Source organism: Danio rerio, chromosome 15, assembly GCF_052040795.2.
Source record: "Danio rerio strain M-AB ecotype USA chromosome 15, GRCz13ab, whole genome shotgun sequence".
In the NCBI taxonomy this organism is placed as follows: Eukaryota; Metazoa; Chordata; class Actinopteri; order Cypriniformes; family Danionidae; genus Danio; species Danio rerio.
The window spans coordinates 3,117,562-3,141,361 of record NC_141035.1 but is presented as its reverse complement, the minus strand read 5'-3'; the positions used below and the strand labels follow the sequence as shown (position 1 = coordinate 3,141,361).

At 36.1% G+C, this 23,800-nt stretch overlaps 2 protein-coding genes and 1 long non-coding RNA gene across 25 annotated transcripts in view; 1 reads left to right on the top strand and 2 right to left on the bottom strand.

The window, feature by feature from the left end:
* The window catches only part of rcbtb2 (regulator of chromosome condensation (RCC1) and BTB (POZ) domain containing protein 2), an 824,162-nt gene extending 813,144 nt beyond the window's left edge, over nt 1–11,018 (bottom strand). For all 22 annotated transcript variants that reach the window (XM_087283562.1, XM_087283557.1, XM_087283556.1 and 19 more), the window contains exons 1-3: nt 10,879–11,018; nt 7,828–7,959; nt 2,299–2,449 (exon numbers count right to left, since the gene is read on the bottom strand). In XM_087283562.1, the coding sequence (XP_087139688.1) occupies nt 2,299–2,449; nt 7,828–7,953 (277 nt within the window). In that variant the 5' untranslated portion in view covers nt 7,954–7,959; nt 10,879–11,018. The remainder of the gene's footprint in view (nt 1–2,298; nt 2,450–7,827; nt 7,960–10,878) is intronic.
* Nucleotides 1–23,800, bottom strand: part of LOC147833556 (uncharacterized) — a 486,957-nt gene that overhangs the window by 128,330 nt on the left and 334,827 nt on the right. The gene's annotated exons all lie outside the window — the stretch shown is intronic.
* On the top strand, nt 10,808–22,802 carry cysltr2b (cysteinyl leukotriene receptor 2b). 2 transcript variants are annotated; one of them, XM_087283649.1, is made up of 2 exons: nt 10,808–11,062; nt 21,123–22,802. In XM_087283649.1, the coding sequence occupies exon 2, from the start codon at nt 21,144–21,146 to the stop codon at nt 22,128–22,130; it is 987 nt and encodes a 328-aa protein (XP_087139775.1). In that variant the 5' UTR covers nt 10,808–11,062; nt 21,123–21,143; the 3' UTR covers nt 22,131–22,802. The 2 variants fall into 2 exon arrangements, with proteins under 2 accessions (XP_087139775.1, XP_087139774.1); XM_087283648.1 differs by lacking the exon at nt 10,808–11,062 and adding an exon at nt 13,735–13,862.

Below are 23,800 nucleotides of genomic sequence, written 5' to 3'. Positions count from 1 at the left end.
TCCGGGTGCTCCGGTTTCCCCCACAGTCCAAAGACATGCAGTACAGGTAAAATTGTCCGTAGTGTATGTGTGTACAGCTGGAATGGCATCCGCTGCGTAAAACATATGCTGGATTATTCTGCTGTGGCGACCCTGGATTAATAAAGGGACTAAGCCGAAAAGAAAATGAATGAATGAATGAATGAATGATCCTAAACTAAAACATTACTCTCATATTGAATAAAAATGCTAATCCACCAGGTGGCCGCTATAGAACAGCAGGAATAACAGTGCTTCCTTGGTTACTGCAGTAAATAAAGCAACATGGTGTCAAACCTAGCAGGATTTGATCATTTTCATAACCTACACAGCATCCCAATATTCGCAGAATAAATTTAGATAAACTTTAGCATACTGATACAAATATTAACACCTTGTAAAGAAGCATTTATTACTACTTTTTAAGGGCCTTAAATTTCTCTGAACTCACTTATCAACTTTTAAGTCCCCGCAGACACCCTGTTGAATAAAAAGTCTTCTGAATAGTGTCAAACAAAAGTAACAAACGGAGTAAATAAAACTAAACTTAAACATGACCACATGTGATTTGATCAAAGACACAGGCCTAATGCTGACCATCTGACATCTGCTGTGGCTCAATGTTTACCTCAGTGGAAAATGAAGCATTGTACGTTAATCAGATGGAGAAAAAATGTGTTTCTCCAAAACTATAAGTTGCAACAGATGTAAAATATTTCTCACGTTGAGTTATCAAAACACAAAAAAAAGCAGTAGAAACATTAATAGCAATCCTGGTAGGTGTCCTACTTTGACTCTCTTTACAAGATGTACGATAACTTCCAGGTTTCTCAAGAATGTGTTTGTGAAGTTTCAGCTCACAACACATCGGGCCCTATCATAAACCCGGCGCAATAAGTCGCAAGACGTGTTTGCCCCGATGTTATGATGTTTTCAACCACGTTGTTTAAATAGCAAATCCATTTGCTCCACTTTGTGGACTCATGAGTGTTTCGGTCTAGAAAAAAAGGTGTGTTAAGGCGCAATGTTGGCACGTTGCTAAATTAGACTGTTCAATAGATAAGCTGAGAGCAGGTCTAAAGTCCAGCGCAGAGCGCGGTAGTTGTGCGCCTTGATTACACATTGCTTAATACACACAGGATGAAGAGCAATACACAAATATCTTTACAAATGAAAAATAAAGGATTAAAATATTACAAAAATTATTATTTTCTAGCCTGCATAAATATAAAAACCATCGCCATCATGTCCTCTTCATCTCAGGGGGCTTTTTCAGTTTATTCATGACAATTTGCTTTTGTATAATGTTATTATTATTAGCAGTATTATTTATTATATTCATATTTATATTTGTTTTATTAAAAACAAGCTTAGATTTGTCCACCTGTCAGGTTTTGGACCATATGGAGCACAGCATGTGTGTTTCGATATAAGTTGTTTGACCACACTTCTTTGTTATTGTTCATTTATTCGTTTGTATTAGAACTGAATTTAGAAATAGTTTTGAAACAAATCTTTGCACTTAACAAACAAAATTAATTATGTAGGCTGATGGATGTCTGTGCGTACAACACCGCTTCCTTATCTACGAAAGAGAAAAAGAGAAAGTCAAAGTAAAGGCTGAATGAAGGAGGCTCATTCTTTATCCTTGCACTGCAGATGCTCTGTTTAACTGTTTTCTCGCTAGTGAAACGTTCAGTTTTTCCACTTACAAAGGTCCCCATGTAAATAGCAAATGCAACGACGCAACTGACTCTTATAGGGAATGGGAGATGAGACTCTGATTGGTTTATTCTCAAAATAGACCTATAACTCATTAAGAGAATAAGCTCAACCCTGTTAGACCATGCACCGAGGTGAAGTGCGTATTTTCCCGTCCTTAAAATAGCAAAAGTGGATTGGGACACACCCTAAATGCTTTTGCGCCCTGCGTTTTAGACTTTGCTCCTAGATCATTAAAATAGAGCCCATCATAACTCAGTTTTTAGCTAAAAACATGTTTGTGTGTGTTCTTTAAATGCAAATGAGCTACTGCTCTCACTCCCATTCAAGAGGGCAGAGACTTTACAGCTTGTGCCTCCACAACAAACAAAACACCTAAATGCGTTTTTAGAGCCTTGTCAGTTCATCTTTTTATGCTTGAGATACTGTTGCCATAAATAAAATAGTCGATATATATACCGTAAGATCAGAATAACAGAAAATAACAGTTTTAAAACCTTGACTTTTCCAAACCGCAGTAAACCTTGAAACCAGTCATTGTCCCATGCCTAGTCTGACCTGCAGTGGCGATGACCACGTGTGGACCAGTGCCGTAGCTCAAAGAGATGATCTTCTTCCCACACAAGATGTCGATCCGCCTGGGCTCTATGGTGCTCTGAGTGTCCCCCAGACCTAGACAACCACTGCAGTTTGTGCCCAGAGCAAACACCTGCACACAGACACACAAACACGAGAGTTTAGCTGCTGCACAAGAACTTACTTTTTATTATGTTTACATGCAGTTAAAGTCAGAATTATTCACCCTCCTATAATTTTTTGGTCTTTTTCAAATATTTCCCAAATGATGTTGAACAGATTCCAGAATTTTTCACAGTATTTCCTATAATATTTTTTTCTTCAGGAGAAAGACTTTTTTTGTTTTATTTCGGCTAGAATAAAAGCAGTTTTTTATTTTTTTAAACTTATTTTAAGGTCAATATTATTAGCCCCCTTGAACAATATTTTTTGATAGTCTACAGAACAAACCACTGTTATACAATGACTAGTCTAACTACCCAAACTTGCCTAATTAACCTAGTTAATACTTTAAATGTCATCTTTAAGCTGAATACTAGTATGTTGAACAATATCTAGTCAAATATTATGCGCTGTCACTATGGCAAAAATAAAATAAATCAGTTATTAGAAGTTATTAGAGTTATTAGTTATTATGTTTAGAAATTTGTTGAAAAAAAATCTTCTTTCCGTTAAACATAAATTGGGGGGGGGGGAATATACAGGAGTGATAAAGCACATCAAGAGGTTATTGCATAATAAAGCCTGACAGGTTTATTGGCAGACCAAAGCAAGGTGGAGCACTGTTGTATAAGCCCAAACAAACTATCCTGGGGTGCATTTCCCAAAACCATCGTTAGCCAAAGATGGTTGCAAGTTACATCATTACAAAAAAAGTTTGTTGATTTGCCATTTCCCAAATCCATTGTTCCAACAAACATTCACAAACTGCATCGCGAACTTGTGCATTTGCAACTACACCTCTGGAGCTATAGCTAGAAACATAGTTCCTGGCTGTGCGCTATTCCCAGTCTTCCCCCTTATGCCCTATTCATTTAGAACATTCTAACATTAAAACTTGGTATGATTAAAAATAAAAAAGCATTAAGGTCATCTCTCTTAGGTGTAATTTGCTTTCAAAGTATTTTTACAGTTCAGTTTTAGCAATCTTCATGTTTACAGTTGTGCTCCCTTTGCAGGGCACTTCGAAAAAATTGATGTCATTTAGAGCACAGCCTCATGGCGAAAGCTATAGGTGACCTATTTTTTAAAAGCAGCATTTATTTTACGTCTCCAAAGCTTGTGAAAACAAAAAAACACAGCATACGTTAAAGCTTTTAATTTATAGTAGATTATTTATTAAGTATCTGTACTGTAAATGACATGGGCCTGTTGGGTAGAACATTTCTGCAGTGGTTTGCATGTGTCAAATTGTAAAAATACACTTTTACATTTTTTTTTAAGTAAATAAACAATATCCTACTTAATAATAGTAATAATAATAATAATAGTAATAATAATAATTATAATAATAACAATAATAATAATAATAATAATAATAATAATAATAATTAATCATCATTCATATTATTATTAAAGTAGGATTTTTTCATTTTCTATTAATGAATATTAAATGTAATTTTTTTATTAAATAGCCTCATTATTTATTTATTTATATAATGTTGTAAGTGATTTTATGCTTTATAATAGAATATGTAATATTCTCAATAATATTTGTAAAGGAAACACAGGCCCTATATGTGCCATTTACATATATTTCAATTAACATGGAAAGTGAGTGCATGTTTTTACCAAAACTAATATTGGATTTTATTTTAAATGCGTGTAAAACAATATAATTTGCCCAAAGTTACTCCACCCCGTTTAGAGCATCATTATGGGCGTTTTGCATTACAACTAACGTGGTTCAAACGATGGATCTGCGACAGAGAAACTACCGGTTTTGGGAAACACTTGTCACTAAATCATTCTTTTCCCAACCGATGCATCGTACTACGATAGTTTAGCTGCAAGTTACATCGTTGTTTGGGAAACGCACCCCTAAACGTACTTTATCCCTCTTATTACCATAGCAATTGAACAAAACATCAATGGTGAAAACTAATGGCTGACGGCTGCTTCTCACTCAGTGCTGTCTATGCTAACGAGGACAGATCATCACTAGTGGGCGGGGCTTTCCCCCTCTAATGACATTAACAAAAGGAGAACACCACTCAAAGTGTTACTGCAGACTGAAGAAATGTAACATTAGATGCAGGTTATTTTCACACACTATTTCCACACAACTGTGTTTAAACCCCTTATAAAAGTGATAGGTCCCCTTTAAAAGCTCTAAACTCCCAAACGTGACCCCAAACCTGTTTACACAGTGCACTTAAACAGCATACTTATTCTGTGTTTCAGCGTTTGATCTCTGCTAATGTGATACCTCTCTGGGTGTTTTTTTTTTTTTTTTGGGTCATATATCTATAAAGCTATAAGATGAAAGAATAGCAAACAGAGCTAAAAAAGGAAGTGTTCAGGGTTCAGGATGTGCACCAGAGCTCCTCTCAGGAAGCAAAACAAGGCTTTTGTTAGCATTACACGCCTAAATATAGCCTCGCTCGATCTGCTTATCACTGACCTAAGATCACTCAGGCTTTGTCACAGTCTCTGCGCTATCAGGGTTTATGTGCTGGACTTTTTCTTTTCGTATTACAATTCTGAAGCAGGAAATATTTTCACAAATTCCACCAATGAAGACAATAAAATAAAAAAATTATATATATACATTATATATATATATATATATATATATATATATATATATATATATATATATATATATATATATACATATACATATACATATATATACATATATATATGTATATATATATATATATGTATATATATGTATATATGTGTGTATATATATATATATATATATATATATATATATATATATATATATATATATATATATATATATATATATATATATATATATACATATATATATATATATTTCAATCAGATTCTATTTAAATGAATAATTTCAAATCATAAAAGTGCATTTCACTAATATAAATTATTTTCATGTTATTAGAAGAAATTCATTCAATCATTCATTTCCGGCTTAGTCTCTTTATTAATCTGAGGTCGCCACAGCAGAATGAACCGCCAACTTATCCACCATATGTTTTACGCAGCGGATGCTCTTCCAGCTGCAACCAATTACTGGGAAACACTCATATACACTCATTCACACACATACACTACAACTAATTTAGCTTACCCAGTTCACCTTCGGTACATGTTTTTGGACTTGTGAGGGAAACTGGGGCACCCAGAAAAACCCCACGCTAACACGTGGAATAAATATTTCAAATTTTAGTGAACTATGTGGTCTTGTTCAGCCATTTCCGATTAATTAATTTTGTTGTTTTTTATCAATTGCAATGTTTTTAATAATGAGCACATGGAAAACATAAACATAATCTATTAGAAATGTTTGACAATTCACCAAAGTAAAATCTTACTGAAAGCCATTTTTTCTGACACATCAAGCTAAAATTTTAAATGTTTTGTTAAACATGCATTTCCTATTAAAGTTTTTAGCAAGTCCTTTTTAGCAATATCTTAAATATCAAACAGGTCTTTTCTCAAAAAATGCAGATTATAAATAGATTACATCAAATTATATTTTAAAGATGAACTTCAAGTGAAAGATATATATATTTATAATGTACCGTTCAAAAGATATCAGTAAGGTCAGTAAGAAAAATAAATATGAAAAATGTATATTTTTATATGAATATCTTTCTTTAAAAATCAGTCTGTTATATATTAAACAACACATTATATTGCATAACTCTGCATTGTCCTCAAAACATTTGTCAGCGTAAAAAAAAAAATTAAATGTATATGATAAAATGCCAATAATTTGAAATATATATATATATATATATATATCATATTTTTAATAGGAAGCTATACAATAATATAGTTGTGCATATACATTAGATTAGTCAGTACCGAAGCCAAATTCTGGAGCTTATCTAACAAAATAATTTACGATAATGTTCCAAAAACTAGTACACCCAAATTTATATGTTAAAAACATTAAATACAAATTTTAAAAAAAGGAAAAACCAAAAGAAGCATTTTAAATTTTGTGGATTTTTGTAGGATGTAATTTTTTTATATTTTACTTGAATTCAATTGATTATCTTTCAATTTCTAAACATGTTTGGTGACTAAAATATTTATTAACAAATATATCCGTTTAATAAATCTGTTTTGTTTAACTTTGTGGTCACTGAAAACTGGATTCAAATATTCATTTACAAAATATGGTGTACTTAATTATTCTGAGCACTATACATATATATATATATATATATATATATATATATATATATATATATATATATATATATATATATATATATATATATTTATTTAAAAATCTCATTGTATATAATACATAAATATTATAAAATATCTTTATTATAACACTTAAAATACTATAAATGGCTATAAATTAATATTTCAAAATATTAAACTATACCAAAAACATTTTTAGTTTCATTTGTAATAATATTCCATGAAAAATGGATTAAAATATTAATTTTCAATATGGGGTGTGCTCAATTATGCTGAGCACTACACACACACACACACACACACACACACACACACACACACACACACACACACACACACACACACACACACACACACACACATACACATACACATACACACATATATATATATACATAAACCTCAATGTATATAACACATAAATATTATAAAATATCTTTATTATAACACTTAAAAATTACTATAAATGGCTATAAATTTGTATTTCAAAATGTTAAACTATACCAAAAACATTATTAGTTTAATTACTTGTAGTGAACCTATTCTTTCCAAAAACGTCAAATTCTCCAAAACTCTAAACTTAAAATTCAATTTCGTATTTGGAATTATCAATAAAGGTAAAATAAGTCTCCTAATTTTAATTTCTAACCATATGAATCGCACAAAATCTGCATTTTTACGGATGTTTCTGTTTACATGTTTTATTACATGTGTTTATGCATTAATATTCTCAAAATAACTTTTTTTAATAAAATTTTCAAGTGAGCTGGTTCGTTTAAGCTTTATGTGGAAATATTTTTCATGTGTGTGAAGAAACTATTTGCTGAGATCCCAGAACATTTGCTGACCCCAGAGGGTTCATAACAATGAAGCTGCAGAAACTGTCATAAAAACACATCTGGTCCAATCCCCTCCCCCAGAGAATCCTCAGTCTATACCGATCGATGATTGGCTCCTGTACTAGAAGGCGGGGCTTAATTCACCATATTGACAGTTACACTTTTCCCCATTCAAAACTATATGAGTGACACGTCTTGTGTTTTCTATAGTCTTCAATTCCACTCCCTAATTATTATTTACCTTAATTATCATTATTCAGCTAGAATGTGTTCTCATTTACAGTGTGTTTGAGTGTGTCTGTACCTCATCATTGACAGTAACATAGATGGCCTCATTGGCAGCACTGCCAAACACACAGGCCTGACGGATGAGCCGTAGTTCCTCAGGGGGCAGGAGGGCGAACACCGGCCACTTCCCCACGTCCAGCATACTACTCTGTGAACAAAATCATTTCCAAAACATTAACTGCGTCTGAAGAGACCAAATTTAATTTGCTGTTTGAAGTTCAACAAGACATTAATGCATCAGAATAAAATCATATACGTAGCACATGTAATCATGCATAAGCGTCAAACACAAAAAAAAAATAAGTGCATGGATAGGTGACAAGACTTTTGTCAGGTAGTGTACATGTTTTACAGAAAACACCCCCAATTAAAGCTGCACAATATATTGTGTAATCATCGATATTGCAATATATCTGCAATGTCCTATCAGGATTAGTAGACAATCAAGCACAACCATTCAGAACATGAACATTTGTGGAATTACTGCAAATTGTATCCACAATACAGTGAAAGTTAATTATCTGCATGTGTTTTTAAAGCCTGTTTGAGTATTTTAAGCAGGTTTAAAGCATCCGGGTGCAAGAAAATGTACTTTTTGTAGCTTTAACAACAACTAATTGTATTAAATTATTTAAATAATGAAGACTATAGCGTCATTTTAAATTTGATTATTTAATTCCTGTACCTGAATACTAATTGACTACCCTTAAAAACATTAAAGTCAAACTGATGGAATTCTATTCATATCACAATATATATCACAAACAAAAGAGATATTTAAATAACATTAGTTTATACGCTCAAAAATAATGGCAGAATTATTTATAATAAAGATAATCTAATGGCATATTAAAGACTAAATAAATCTTTTTAGATTTTTTTTATTTAATATGAATGAACACTTTTTTTACACTTAAATAAGTACAGATGAGTACATACTCTCATTTTCACATGCTATGATGAAATATTACTTTATATTTCGACATCCTATTTCCACAATTGTGTTTAAAGTTAAAAACTACATTTAATGTTCTTTCTATGTGTAGAAAATTCACTTTTGTACATTTTATTTATTGTAGATCGACAGCATACGATATTTTGTAGCTGTTTTACAAACCAGTTCTAGCAAATTTCACAATTAGATTAAAAATAAATTGGAAGAAACACATAAAATTGTGAAATATTCATGCGGAAAGATAAGCTTAGAGTAAATAAAAACTTCCTACAGTAAACTGTGCAACTCAAACCTCAAATATATATATATATATATATACATATATATCAATCACTGGCCTGACATTGTCATAATTGATATCATTAATTTTAAACAGGATTTCTGCAGGTTTCACAGAATTTAAGACTTTAAGACATTTTTAAGACCAATACGGATGAAACTTTAAACTCATCAAGCACTAAAGGCTAAGAAATTTTTCAAATGGCTTTTTACTATACTATAAATAAAAATAAAATAAAATTAATACATTTAATATTACAATATTAATAAATAATACAAATATTTTAGATTTTATTTCTTAGCTAAATATTTAAAATATTGTGTAAAAACAAGCAAACCCTACTTGTATTCAAACACTTTTTCCCCAACATAAACTTTCTTTGAATTAAAAAAAGATTAAATGTTTTTAAAAAGTTTTAACAACTATTATAAACTAAATAGCAGTCGCCTCACAGCAAGAAGGTCGCTGGTTCGAGCATCGGCTGGGTCAGTTGGTGTTTCTGTGTGGAGTTTGCATGCTCTCCCTGCGTTAGTGTGGGTTTCCTCCGGGTGTCTCCATTTTTTTACAAAGTCCAAAGACATGCGGTACAGGTGAATTGGGTAGGCTAAATTGTCTGTGGTGTATGAGTGTGTGAATGTGGATGTTTCTCACAGATGGGTTGGGGGTGGAATGGCATATGCTGGATAAGTTGGCGGTTCGTTCCGCTGTGGCGACCCCAGATTAATAAAGGGACTAAGCCAAAAAAAAAATGAATGAATGAATAAACTAAATATATACAACAATCTGTCCAGGTCGCTTTCCTCAGCAGTAAATAGATAGAGATCTTTTAAACGAATGTTATTGTTAGGAATATAATTAAACCGGTAAATAGAGTTAAAATTATATTCTATAAATAAAAAGTTTTATTGAGATGATTGTTGGTGATTGTATGGGTTTTGGCCAGATTTGGTAGCTATAAATGAACAAAGGAAAATTAAGACCGGTTTAAAAAAAGATTTAAGACCTAAAACACAATATTTCAGTTATTTTAAGACTTTTACGGCATAACATTTAAATTTTGAGATTAAAGACATTTAAAAACCAAGCAGAAACCCTGTTTAAAGCACTTTATCTTAAGTGAAAAGCCAATAAAAACACAATACAGGTGACATATTGAGGTATGGTTGGTTTTGTATTTCCACATTCGTTCAGTGACAACTTATATATTAAACGTACTTGTTTACCACGTTACTTTGAATATTGGGTCTGAATTCGCATGCAAAGTGACATTAAAATCACACTAGCATGGTGTACTTTCCTAGTCATTGGCTGCTAATGTGATTTATTTATAATACTAAATATTGTGTAAATATAATAACTTCATCTAAATACGTCAAGTTTTACTGAAATAACATAGCTGTCAAAGTTTAATTAGCTTAAATAAAACATTACAAACCAAACAACGTGTGACTAAACAAAGTCTGCGTTAATAGTAACGTTAGCTGTAAAACATCTAAGTACTTTTTAAACGCATTAATGAGTGCATGTGTAAACAAAGACGCGTTATTATTATTCAGCTGTTAGTTAGCTAACAAGCTAACTATCGTTTATTTTCATAACACCTCCACTGCTTGCAGAGACGAAAACAGTCCTCGAGTCTGCACGAAGCTCAAGCTAACATGTCAGATAACACCACCCGAATGTATACGAAAGTTGTTAAATTAACTAAACACAACTAAAGGTGTTTGAATGGGTAAAGCTGCTAGCTGATGTTAGCCGAGTGAGAATGACGTCACGGAGAAGTGTCAATCCGTCTCACGTCGAGTTTTACAAATAAAACTCTGAATGTTTACCTCGTGTTAAATGAATCGTCAAGGTCTTCATTCCTGTGGCAGATTAGGATGGAGATGGTGGAGTAAAGCGTCAATTCTGCATGTCTGCGAGTTGAGGTGGATGTTCAGTCCTCTCTCAGCTGGCAGTGTCTCATATGGGTGGATTTGAGCGACACAGGATTTCAAACTTCCCTTACAAGACATGGTGACTACAGCAAAACCACATATTAACTGCTAATATCGGTAACGTTATACTGTAAATACATGATACACTGGTTAATCCTTCACTTTAACCCTTACTTTTTGAACAGACATAAAAAATTACATGTTCAATAAAATTGTTTATTTACTGGAAAAAACAGCTTAAACCAGCCTAGACTTTTGCCACTTCCAGGCTGGTTTCCAGCCATTTCCAGCCTGGTCTTAGCTAGTCAGGCTGGGAGGTGACCAGCTAAAACCAGCTTATCCAGCCAAAACCAGCTATGTCCAACTTAAACCAGGCTGGTCAAGCTGGTTTTAGCTGGTTAAGGCTGGTCATTTTCCAGCCTGACCAACTAAGACCAGGCTGGAAATGGCTGGTAACCAGCCTGAAAGGGGCCAAAACCCCTCTAAAACCAGCCTGGTTGACCAGCTAAAACCAGCCTAACAGCACGTAGGGCTGAAGCTGACACTAGTGGATGCTCTGGAACTCTGGGGCTGAAGTCAACACTATGGGGCACCCTTGGTCTGAAACCAACATCGGGGGGGGGGGGGCTCTGGGCCTGAAGTGGATACTCAGGGGCCCTTTGAGGCTGAAGGCAACACTGGAGGGCACTCTGGGGCTGAAGCCAACACTGGGGGGCACTCTGGAACCAAAGCAGACACTGCATGAACTCTGAGGCTAAAGTCAACACTGGGGGGCACTCTGGAGCTAAAGCCAATAATGAGGGCTCTCTGAGGCTGAAGCCAACAATGAGGGCACTCTGGAGCTGAAGCCAACACTGGGGGCACTCTGGAGCTGAAGCCAACACCCTGGGGCACTCTGGGGCTGAAGCCAACACTGAAAGCACTCTGGAGCTAAAGTCAACACTTTGGGGCACTCTGGGGCTGAAGCCAACACTTAGGGCACTCTGGGACTGATGCCAACATTGAGGGCACTCTGGGGTTGAGGCCGACACTGAGGGCACTCTGATGGCTGAAGTCAACTCTGAGGGCACTCTGGGGCTGAAGCCAACACTAAGGGCACTCTGGGGCTAAAGCCAACACTGGGGAGCACTCTGGGGCTGAAGCCAACACTGAGGGCGCTCTGGGGTTGAAGCAGACACTGGGGAGCACTCTTGGGCTGAAGCCAAAACCGAGGGCACTCTGGAGCTGAGGTCAACACTGTGAGGCACTCTGGGGCTGAAGCCAGCACTAAGAGCACTCTGAGGCTGAAGCAGACACTGGGGGCACTCTGGGTTGAAGCCGACACTGAGGGTACTCAGGGACTGAAGCCAACACTGGTGGCACTCTGGGGCTAAAGCCAACACTGAGGGCACTCTGGGGCTAAAGCCAACACTGAGGGCACTCTGGGGCTGAAGCAGACACTGGGGGCACTCTGGGTTAAAGCCGACACTAAGGGCACTCAGGGACTGAAGCCAACACTGGTGGCACTCTGGGGCTAAAGCCAACACTGAGGGCACTCTGGGGCTAAAGCCAACACTGAGGGCACTCTGGGGCTAAAGCCAACACTGAGGGCACTCTGGGGCTGAAGCAGACACTGGGGGCACTCTGGGTTAAAGCCGACACTAAGGGCACTCAGAGACTGAAGCCAACACTAGTGGCACTCTGGGGCTAAAGCCAACACTGAGGGCACTCTGGGGCTAAAGCCAACACTGAGGGCACTCTGGGGCTAAAGCCAACACTGAGGGCACTCTGGGGCTGAAGCGGACACTGGGGGCACTCTGGGTTAAAGCCGACACTGAGGGCACTCAGGGACTGAAGCCAACACTGGTGGCACTCTGGGGCTAAAGCCAACACTGAGGGCACTCTGGGGCTAAAGCCAACACTGAGGGCACTCTGGGGCTAAAGCCAACACTGAGGGCACTCTGGGGCTGAAGCAGACACTGAGGGCACTCTGGGGCTAAAGCCAACACTGAGGGCACTCTGGGGCTGAAGCAGACACTGGGGGCACTCTGGGTTAAAGCCGATACTGAGGGCACTCAGGGACTGAAGCCAACCTCGGCGGGCACTCTAGGACTGACGTCGACATTGAGGGCACTCTGGGGTTGACGCAGACACTGGGGGGAACTCTTGAGCTGAAGCTGAAACTAGTTGCACTATAGGGCTATAGCCAACAACAGAGGGCCCTTCGGTACTGAAGGGTACACTGGGGGAGCGAGTGGTCACTGCTGACATTCTCAGGAGGCAGGTGCATAGTGAATCTGCCAGTATGTAAGGTGAAAAGCACACTGGCAGAACTCCACCATACATTTGACATCAGGTCAAATGTACCTCAAAATACTTTCATCTCCCACTGTGGTATACACTTGAGCCGAGCACTGCATTAAAGACTGGAGAATTAACAAGACCAAAACAAAAGAGTCCCGACAATCAGACCATCATACATTAAAACAATCACCATTTTCCTGAATCCCACACCTAGTACATCCAGAGAAACCGAGAATTTTCAAGTGGTTGATTTTTTTTGTTTCTCTCATAAAAGAAAACAACCTTCTTCAAATGAAACAACACATTCTTTATGAAAGATCAGTCTGTAATTTACTGGATGTGTGTAACAGTTCTCATGAATCCAGCATTGCATCAAGATTGGCTGGGTGTGTCTGTGGGCTGGGAAAGGGAATCATTTCTCCAGTGCAGCTGTGTGTGTGTGTGTGTGTGTGTGTGTGTCTGTGTTCAGTCATGCCTTTATACGGTTTATTATACAGAGATACTTCACCTCTCAGCCTCCACACTCGCACTCCTCTGCAGGATTTAACCTTCATTTCTGGAGACGTTTTCTGAAGTCGTGGATTCAGTTCTCACAGGTACGCGCATTAGTTGAAGAAGACCACATTTTTTACAGTGGACTGTTGACATTATTGTACTGTCATTTTACTCTGTTCATTGTTATAATCGTGACCACAAAACCTCTTATGAGTGTATTTGTTACAGTAGACAAAAAATACAGTATACGGGTGATTAGTTATGCCAAAAATGATTTGAATATTAAGTAAAGATCATGTTTCATGAAGATACCATGTCCATTTCTGACTGTATATTGTAATGTAATGTTTGATTTGTGAAGTGTATTCCAGAGCTGAATATTAGCTGAATGTTATTTATTTGCGATTTCTTACAGTGCTAAAACAGTGTTGTTATTATTATATCTACATAAATATTGTGTGTGTGTGTGTGTGTGTGTGTGTGTATTAACTTAACTAGGTTAATTAGGTGAACTACGCAGGTTAGGATAATTAGGCAAGTTATTGTATAACGATGGTTTGTTTTGTAGACTATCGAGAAAAAAAATTAGCGTAAAATTAAATAATTTTGTGTGCAGAGTTACTGAAGTTTGTCCTGCGCGATTGCGTTTTTTTTAGTTACTTCTTTGGTTTGGTGCGTTAATCTTATCGTTACTATTATTCAAAAGAAGGTATTGATTCGCACTCAATTGCTTCGTACTGTTTTTATTTTTACTTTTTCTTACATTTTACGGGTGATAACAGACAAACAGATGTTTTGATTGTTTATTGTCATTGCTGTGAAGATTATAAGTTATTGTGTGATTAATGGATAATGAAATGAGAGTGACGGTTTAACTAATTGCACATTGTGATTGACTATGGAATAAAAGGGTGGAGTTAGAGAATTGTGTCACACACTGAGGAAGGCTTTGTGCCGAAACGTCTGTTTGTCTGTTATCACCCGTAAAATGTAAGAAAAAGTACAAATAAAAACAGTACGAAGCAATTGAGTGCGAATCACTACCTTCTTTTGGCTAATAATTGTGTCCCAAAAATGTTTTTTAAAAAATTAATAACTGTTTTTATTCAAGCCGAAGTAAAACAAATAAGACTTTTTCCAGAAGAAAAAATATTATCAGACATACTGTGAAAATTTCCTTGCTCTGTTAAAAATCGTTTAGGAAATATTTAAAAAAGAAGAAAAAAATCAAAAGGGGCTAATAATTCTGACTTCAACTGTATATATATAATAAAATATTTCCCAACTGGGCAACACGGTGGCTTAGTGGTTAGCAATGTTGATTCACAGCAAGAAGGTCGCTGGTTCGAGCCTAGGTCAATTGGCATTTCTGTGTGGAGTTTGCATGTTCTCCTCGTTGGTGTGGGTTTTCTCCGGGTGCTCCAGTTACAGTCCAAACACATACGCTATAGGTGAATTGGATCAGCTAAATTGGCTGTAGTGTATGGGTATTTCCCAGTTATGGGTTGCAGCTGGAAGGGCATCCGCTGTGTAAAACATATGCTGGATAAGTTGGCAGTTCATTCTGCTGTGGCGACCCCGGATTAATAAAGGGACTAAACTAAAAAGACGAATGAATGAGTTGACGCTGTGGCAATCCTTGATGAATAAAAAGACTAAGCTGAACAATAGTGAATGAATAAATGAATGTTTCCCAGCTGATGTTTAACAGAGCAAAGACATTTTCACAGTATTTCCTAAAATATTTATTTTTATTTGTATTATTTTAACTTGCAATTTTTAGTTGTATTTCAGCTAAATATTGTTTCGTCTTAACAAACTATGCATCAATGCAAAGCTTATTTATTCATTTATAACTACATATATAAATATAAATTGACTTTAAGGACTGCTTTTGTGGTCCAGACTCATAATTTATTATAATTGAATTAATTAAATTAACTATTCATGTTAAACATCTACATAAATACCATATATACAGTTGTGGTCAAAATGATTAGCCCTCCTGTGATCTATTTTTCTTAATATTTCCTAAACTATGTTTAACAGAGCAAGACATTTTTCACAGTATTTCCTACACTCTCAGAAAAAAAATGTACACTGTTGTACCAAAGAAGGTACAAACCCTTGTCACTGGGGCAAGCAGTGCCTTTTTATGGAACAGAATTGTACCTTAAGACAAAGAAACTAATTTGTACCATTGCAGTTTGTACCTTTAAGGACATGATTTGTACCAAATTTGGTTTTTAAAACCTGCTGATATCACAAATCTGATCCACGAAGGTACCACTACAGTGACAAGACACTCTGTACCTCAACAGTGTGAAATGTGCTCCTTCAAGAACTATTTAAAGGCATTTTGCTTTATCCAAGTCAATTTATTTTCAGTAAATATAAAACATCAGATACATTTATAAAACAATGTTTTAGTTTACAGAGAAGTGTATTTTTGTACACATTTTCAATATACAATAAAACATAAAAAACACTTTAACATGAACTAAAAGTCTCTTTAAACTTTAAATGAGGATTCATGTTTTAGTATGGTTTACAGTCATACTTGTTTTCATAGATATTGTAATAAAGGAGTTGCCCAACACTTATGTACCTCCTTTTTATGAGAACAATTGTGTAGCTTTATTTATATTACAATTATAAAAGGTACAGAACAGTATCATAAGAGGTCTTTTCTGTACCATAAATGGTGCAATTTTTACAAAGGTACAAAATTGTTCCTTTAGAGGCATTATTTAAACCACCGTATACCTTTTTCTGAGAGTGTTTAACATTTTTCCTTCTGGAGAAAGTCTAATTTGTTTTATTTCGGCTAGAATAAAAGCAGTTCTTTTTAAGGTCAATATTATTAGCCCCCTTTTGTTTTGTTTGTTTGATTGTCTACAGAACAAATCCCATTTGTCTAATAACTTCCCTAATTAACCTTGATTATGTCACTTTAAGCTGAATAGTATCTTGAAGAATATCTAGTCAAATATGTGCTCTCATCATGGCAAAGACAAAATAAATCAATTATTAGAAATGAGTTATTAAAACTATTATGTTTCTATTAAGTAACACTCATTTTTAAAAGAATTACAGTGTCACAGGACGGCTAACCATTTTGACTTCAACATATAAATACTGCACTGTAAAACCCAAAAGGTTAAGGTAACTCAAACCATTAAAGGAAACCAATTGCAACAAACCATTTAAGCTCAAAAACTAATCCTAAAGAGTTCTGTAAACTTAATATATTTGAGTAAACGAAGCAATTTGAGCACAGTAAAACCCAATTAATGAAGAGAACTCAAACCAACTGAGTACTGTAAAACCCAATACGTTAAGTCAACTCAAACAGTTTGAGGAAACAGATTGCAACAAACCATTTGAGTTAAAAACTAACCTGAGTACTGTGAACTTACTCCAAGTTGAAGTAATGAGGTATTTAATTAACTCATTACGTTCAACACTGAGGTCAGAACTCCTTTCAAATGAGTAATATGAACTTTCAGTAAATTTTTTATTTGATAAAGTTGATTCTTGGGCTTTACAGTGTGTGTATCTTAAATGGTGCAGATGATATCAGATTGGATTAATTAAATATTACCGTATAGCTCGAATGTTGAATTTTAAGGCATAATTTTATTGGTAATAATTTCACTGTTAATAAACAACATCAGCAGCTGCAACTGAAACAAATTCCTTAGTCACAAACTCTCATGTTTGCATAAAATCGATTGCCAGTTTCCTCATTTTTCTCTGCGTGTCAGTGCAAACTCAGCTGTGTGTTATGCTGAAAGCTCAGTCACTTTTGCCTTGAGCGGTGAGTATGTTTTATTGTTTATAACAAATGATTTATTTGACCTCATCACTGAAGCTTAATTTCAGCTTATGTAATTAAATGATTCGTCCAACTAATAAATAAACTATAGTTTGATCTTAAATATATATATATATATATATATATATATATATATATATATATATATATATATATATATATATATATATATATATGTGTGTATATATATATATATATATATATATATATACAGTTAAAGTCAGAATTATTATTATTAAACCCCCTGTTTATTTATTTATTTTTTTCCAATTTGTGTTTAACGGAGAGCAGATTATCTCAACACATTTCTAAACATAATAGTTTTAATAACTCATCTCTAATAACTGATTTACTTTACAGTAAACGGATGTTTACTGTATGATGACTGAAATGCAGTGGTGTAAATTAACTAATTACAAATACTCAAATGACTGTAATTGAGTTGATTTTTTTTCAGAAATTGTAATTTTAGTGTTAAAAATGTGTACTTTTACTTTTCCTTGAGTACATGTTTAGTGCAGTATCTGTACTTTTACTCCACTACTTTCCTTTGACCTGCAGTCACTACTTTATTTTTTCTTGTGTATGGGAAGAAAATTCAGTCCTGTAATTCCAGTCCAATCAAATTATAGAAGGTAAATTGCATCATAATGAACTACTTAAAGACATGTGCACTTTACATCGCAGCAAACTGTTTGGACGTTTTAAGAGTCCAAGAAGATGTTCAAAATCTTTACACGCATTGACCCAGAGACTGTTTAGATCAGGAGTCCCATATTCAGTCCTTGAGGGCCGGTGTCCTGCAGATTTTATCTTCAACTTGCGTCAACACGCTTGCACGGATGTTTCTAGAAAGCCTAGTATGAGGTTGATCAGCTAGCCCAGGTGCGTCTAATAGGGATTGGAACTAAACTTTGCAGGACACCGGCCCTCCAGGACCGAGTTTGGGCACCCCTGGTTTAGATGCATGTCACTGATAAGAAGATGACGGATGTTTACTGTATGATGAACGAAATGGGCTTAAACACCCAGCAGGCACAAGACGTCAACATGCCGTCAGATTGAAATTGTACCCTAACGTCGTGGAGACGCTGCATTTTGTTTGGAAATAAAAATCGGGTTTACATCAGAACTCAACGTCAGCCCGATGTCAATGTCCAACGTCCAACGTCCAACCTAAAACCAACCAAATATCAACGTCTAATGATGTTACCGCTTGACGTTATGTCGACGTTACAACTATGACGTCTATCAGACGTTGAATTTTGGTTGCCATAACTAATGAATAAATGTCAGTAGTTGACGTCAATAGGAGGTTGGTTTAAGATGTTGGCTCGACATTGGATTTTGGTCACTTTCCAACAACCTAAAATCAACCAAATATCAACATTATTTGATGTCATTATTGGACATCAAAATAATGTTGACCTTAGACGCTGGCTAGACATTGAATTTTGGTCACCTGGCATCACAACCTAAATCTAACCTAATATTAACGTCTTATGACATTGTGTGACTGCTGGGCAATAACTAAATGCACTACAGAATTTTACGTTTACACACATCCACAAATTACATGTAATGCATCAACTTTTAACAGCATAATACTCACTACTCTTGAGTACTTTTAAAATGGCTACTTTTTACTCCTACTTTGAGTAATATTTACAACAGGTACTTTTACTCTACTCACACTACATTTTTAGGCAAGTAATGGTACTTTTACTTAAGTATGCTTTTTCAGTACTCTTTCCACCAATGCTGAAATGGCCTTAAACACCCAGCAGGCTCAAGACATCAACATGACGTCGGATTGACGTTGTACCCCAACGTCATGTGGACGTTGCATTTTGTTTGGAAATGAAAATTTCTTAATTAAAACAGTGAGAAGCAACCGTTTTGAATGCCACTATGCTGACACACAGGTAATTTGTAGCTCCACCCTCTTTTGAAAAGAGCTCATTTGAATTTAAAGTGACAGTCACCGAAATGGCACAACTTGAATCAAAAGGGGGCAGTTTTTAAAGGTTTCTAAAACATTATTTATGAGCTATTTTGAGCTGAAACATAACATACACACTCTAGGGACATCAGAGACTTGTTTTACATCTTGCAAAAAGGGGCAAAGACATAAATAAAGTTTCAGCTTGGCGCAAGAGTGGTTTTGAGGTGTTGCGCTACGCTGTTTAAATAGCAAATGCATTAGCACTCATATGTGCGCCCATAGGCGTTCTGGTCTAAAAAGGAAGGCGTTCTGAGGTGGACCGCTGGCGCGTTGCTATTTTGAGAAACTAAAATAGATTTTTCATTAGACCAAAACTAACCCGGTCTAAACTCCGGCGCAGAGTTGCGCCTCGCTTACACACTGCTTAATACACACAAGAGAGCAACAGGCAAATATCTTTACATATGAAAAAATTTAAATATTAAGGATATATATAGAATATAATAAGAATAGATATAGGATATAAATATAAAGGATTAAAATATTACAAAACTTATTATTTTCTAGCCTACATGAAAATGAAAAATCACTGCTTTTATGTCTTCTTCATCTCGGGAGGCTTTTTCAGTTCATTCATAACAATCTGCTTTTATAAAATGTTATTATTATTAGCAGTATTATTTATTATATCCATATTTATATTTGTTTTATTAAAAAAAGCTTAGATTTGCCCACCTGTCAGGTTTTAGACCATATGGGGCACAGCATGTGTTTTAGGATATAACTCAGGTTTTTGACCACACTTGGTCATTATTGTTCATTTATTTGTTTGCTGGAAATTAGAACTGAATTTAGAAATAGTTTTGAAACGAATGTTTGCGCTTAACAAACGCAATTAATTATTTATAGGCTAATTGATGTCTGTGCATAAAGGTTTCTCTATCCAAGAGCGAAAGTGAAAGTGATCCATTATCTCTCATTCTCATGCAGTAGATGCTCTGTTTAACTGTTTTCTGTTAAAAAAACTGTCAACTGTTTACTGTTTGCTTGTGAAATGCTCATTTTTTCCACTTAGACTTACTTTGCGTCCTGTAAATAGCGAATGCGCTCTTGGCGTGACGCAGCTGGCTCTTAAAGGGAATGGGAGATGAGACTCTGATTGGTTTATTCTCAAAACACACCTATAACTCATTAAGAAAATAAACTCAACACTTTTAGCCCATGCGCCTTGGCGCAAAGCGCATTTTCCTGTCCGTAAATTAGCAAAAATGCGTTCTGACACGCCCTGAAAGCGTTTGCGCCCTGCGTTTTGCGTTCTGCGCATGGACCGTCAAAATAGAGCCCAAAGTTTTTTGGAATTTCCTACATTGTAAAAAACGCGGGCTTCCACACAACTCTTAACACAAATTGATTAATGCAAAACACAGATTTAAGTGATTTAACATAAAACATTTAAGTGGTCCCCTCCCAAAATTGTTCCAACTCATTTTGAATAAATAGTTTTGAATAAGCAATTTTTTGAGTGTAATTTGAAAATGATTCATTTTATTGTTGATTCATTGTCTGTCTTGTTCACAGATTTAATCCCCTGTACCAACAATGAGGAGTTTGGATACGGTCCCCACAAACAACTGCTCCATCAGCCAGTTCAAGCACACCGTCTACCCCATCGCCTACCTGTTCATCTTCTTCCTCGGGCTGGTCGGCAACATCACCTCGCTCGTCTTCTTCGTTGCTTCTTCAGTCCGAAAAAAGGTGTCTTTAACTCCGGTGAACATCCTCATGCTCAATCTCCTGCTGTCGGATCTGATGCTGGTGTGCTCGCTGCCTTTCCGGGCCTCCTACTTCCTCATGGACTCCAATTGGGTTTTTGGAGATGTAACCTGCCGGATCATGTCTTACGTCTTCTACATTAATATGTACGGAAGTGTCTACTTTCTGACCGTACTTAGTATGGTTCGGTTCGTGGCCATTGTCAAGCCGTTCGCGTATGTACGCTGGCAAAACCCACGACGGGCCTGGATCATCTGCGTTGTTATTTGGATGATCGTTTCTCTGGCCTCCATCCCGCTTCTGAAAGCAGGAACGCATGAGGAGAATGAAAAAACCAGATGTCTGGATTTGGGACACTCCAATTTGGAAACTATTATCATTTTAAACCGTGGTGTGCTGTTTTTGGGATTTGTCGTGCCTTTCGCGATCATCTCTGTGTGTTATATCTTTGCGGCTGTGTATTTGATAAAGCTCAAGAAGAGGAACCAAAGATCTCAGTTCAACCAGAAAAAGTCCTGCTCTCTCGTCATCATAGTTTTACTGATTTTCCTGGCCTGCTTCATGCCTTATCATGTCGTCCGAACTCTATTTTTGGAGGCTGAGAGGGATATTAAAATCAACGGTTATGGCGATTCTTGCCTTTACATCGAAACTTTAAGAAAAGCGGCAGTCGTCACACACGTTCTGGCGTCTGGAAACAGCTGTCTGGATCCGCTGCTGTTCATTTTTGTTGGGGAAAACTTCATCCGCTTTTGGAAGCACCAGTCACCCAGAAGACAGAGTTGTATGATTGAGCAGAATGTAAAAGCGTAAACAAATGTCATATAAAGAGAGACGATTACGACTGGTATGAAGTCTGTGGGATCTGTTGGGACTTGAGAGGGGGAAATTCCCGGAAAAAAAGGCCATATCTGTGTTGGATCACGACAAGGAAGAACTCGATTAACCTCGCAAGTCATGATGGTTATGTGTCTGTCTAGAGTTGACTGAACTTGTATATACGTTTGCAAAACAAACAAAAAAAGTTGTGCTTATTATGCTAATAGCAAACTTTGGTTCATAACAAACAATGTCTGTTAATTAACTGTGCCTATATTTTGTGATTCAGTGGTGTTTTCCGTTTATTTATGCTCATGAATTGCATTGTTGGACTCCAGTCTTCACTTTTAGTGTTTAAATATTAACTCTGCAGCTAAACATAGAGACTTTTGTTGACATTTCAGTAGTTTAAAACAATTTAATGTATACAAAACTTTATATAAACTATATATGAGCAATATCACACAAGTAGCAGTGCGATATGGCTGTATATTGCCCTGGTTGGGAGGCGTGCACCAGTGACGATAAACTGTAAAGTCATATCGCACTGCTACAAGTTTAATATTGGGTTTTTAAAGCAGTTTGATGGCATAATTGTGTGGATAAAAACAAAATCTAACAAGTAGAGTCTCAAAAACCCTTTTGTATAAGGAACTACTTTCTTCCACCATTCATTCACATTCGCAGCTGATGTCACAACAGCAGAAATCATTGCTACTTCACCAGCGTCACTTTAGAGCTAGTGTTTGAATGCTTCTCTAGCGTAATGTCTAAAGTGATGACAAAACAAGTGATTTTTACTCACATTTCAAAATTATAAGGCTTTCCCAATATTTCTTTGTTGCATTCGGGAAATCACAATACTTAACCCCTGAAAAAGCTAAAGCAATGCAAACGCTAGCAGAATACTATTGTGTTTGCGATAAGGAAAAACAGTAAACACATGCAGGCATTTCTTCTTTCTTTCTGTTTACTGAACTAGTCTTACCAGTTATCAGTTCTAGAATGATCTGATCAGCTGTAGTTAAAAATTACGATGTTTTCCTCCTCGAAGGACTTATTATGCAGTCTCTGACACCATCTTGTGGATAAACAACGTCAACTGTCTTTGCTCCGCTCAATGACAAGCTAATGGCCATCGACGCGCTGTCTCTCAGAAGTTATAAATATTTAAAATAGGCACTATCTATCCTGAAAAAACAGCTTAAACACATCTATTGGTTGGCTGGTTTTAGCTGGTCAATCAGCCTGGTTTCAAAGGGGTTTTGGCCTTTTTCATGCTGGTTTCCAGCCTGGTTTTAGCTGGTAATCTTCCAGCTTGATCAGTTAATCAGTTAGCCTGGTTTAAACTGGATATAGCTGGTTTTAGTTGGGCTACCAGTCTGGCTAGGCTGGTCAAGCTGGTTTTCGCTGGTCATCTCCCACCTCCCAGCCTAATCGGCTTAGGCTGGTTTAAGCTGTTTATTTGTTCAGTAAAGATCCTTACTAAGATAAACTGCATATTTGCAATCTAAACGACTACATTATCGACTAAAAAAGCCTCAAAGTACATGATGTTGTCCAACAGCTGTAATATTTGTCAAACTAGAGCGTCCTCTGCTTGTTGCTGTATGTAGGCGGAGTAATACACAAGGGTGAAGGGTGAAGAGGCTAGACGAGTGCTG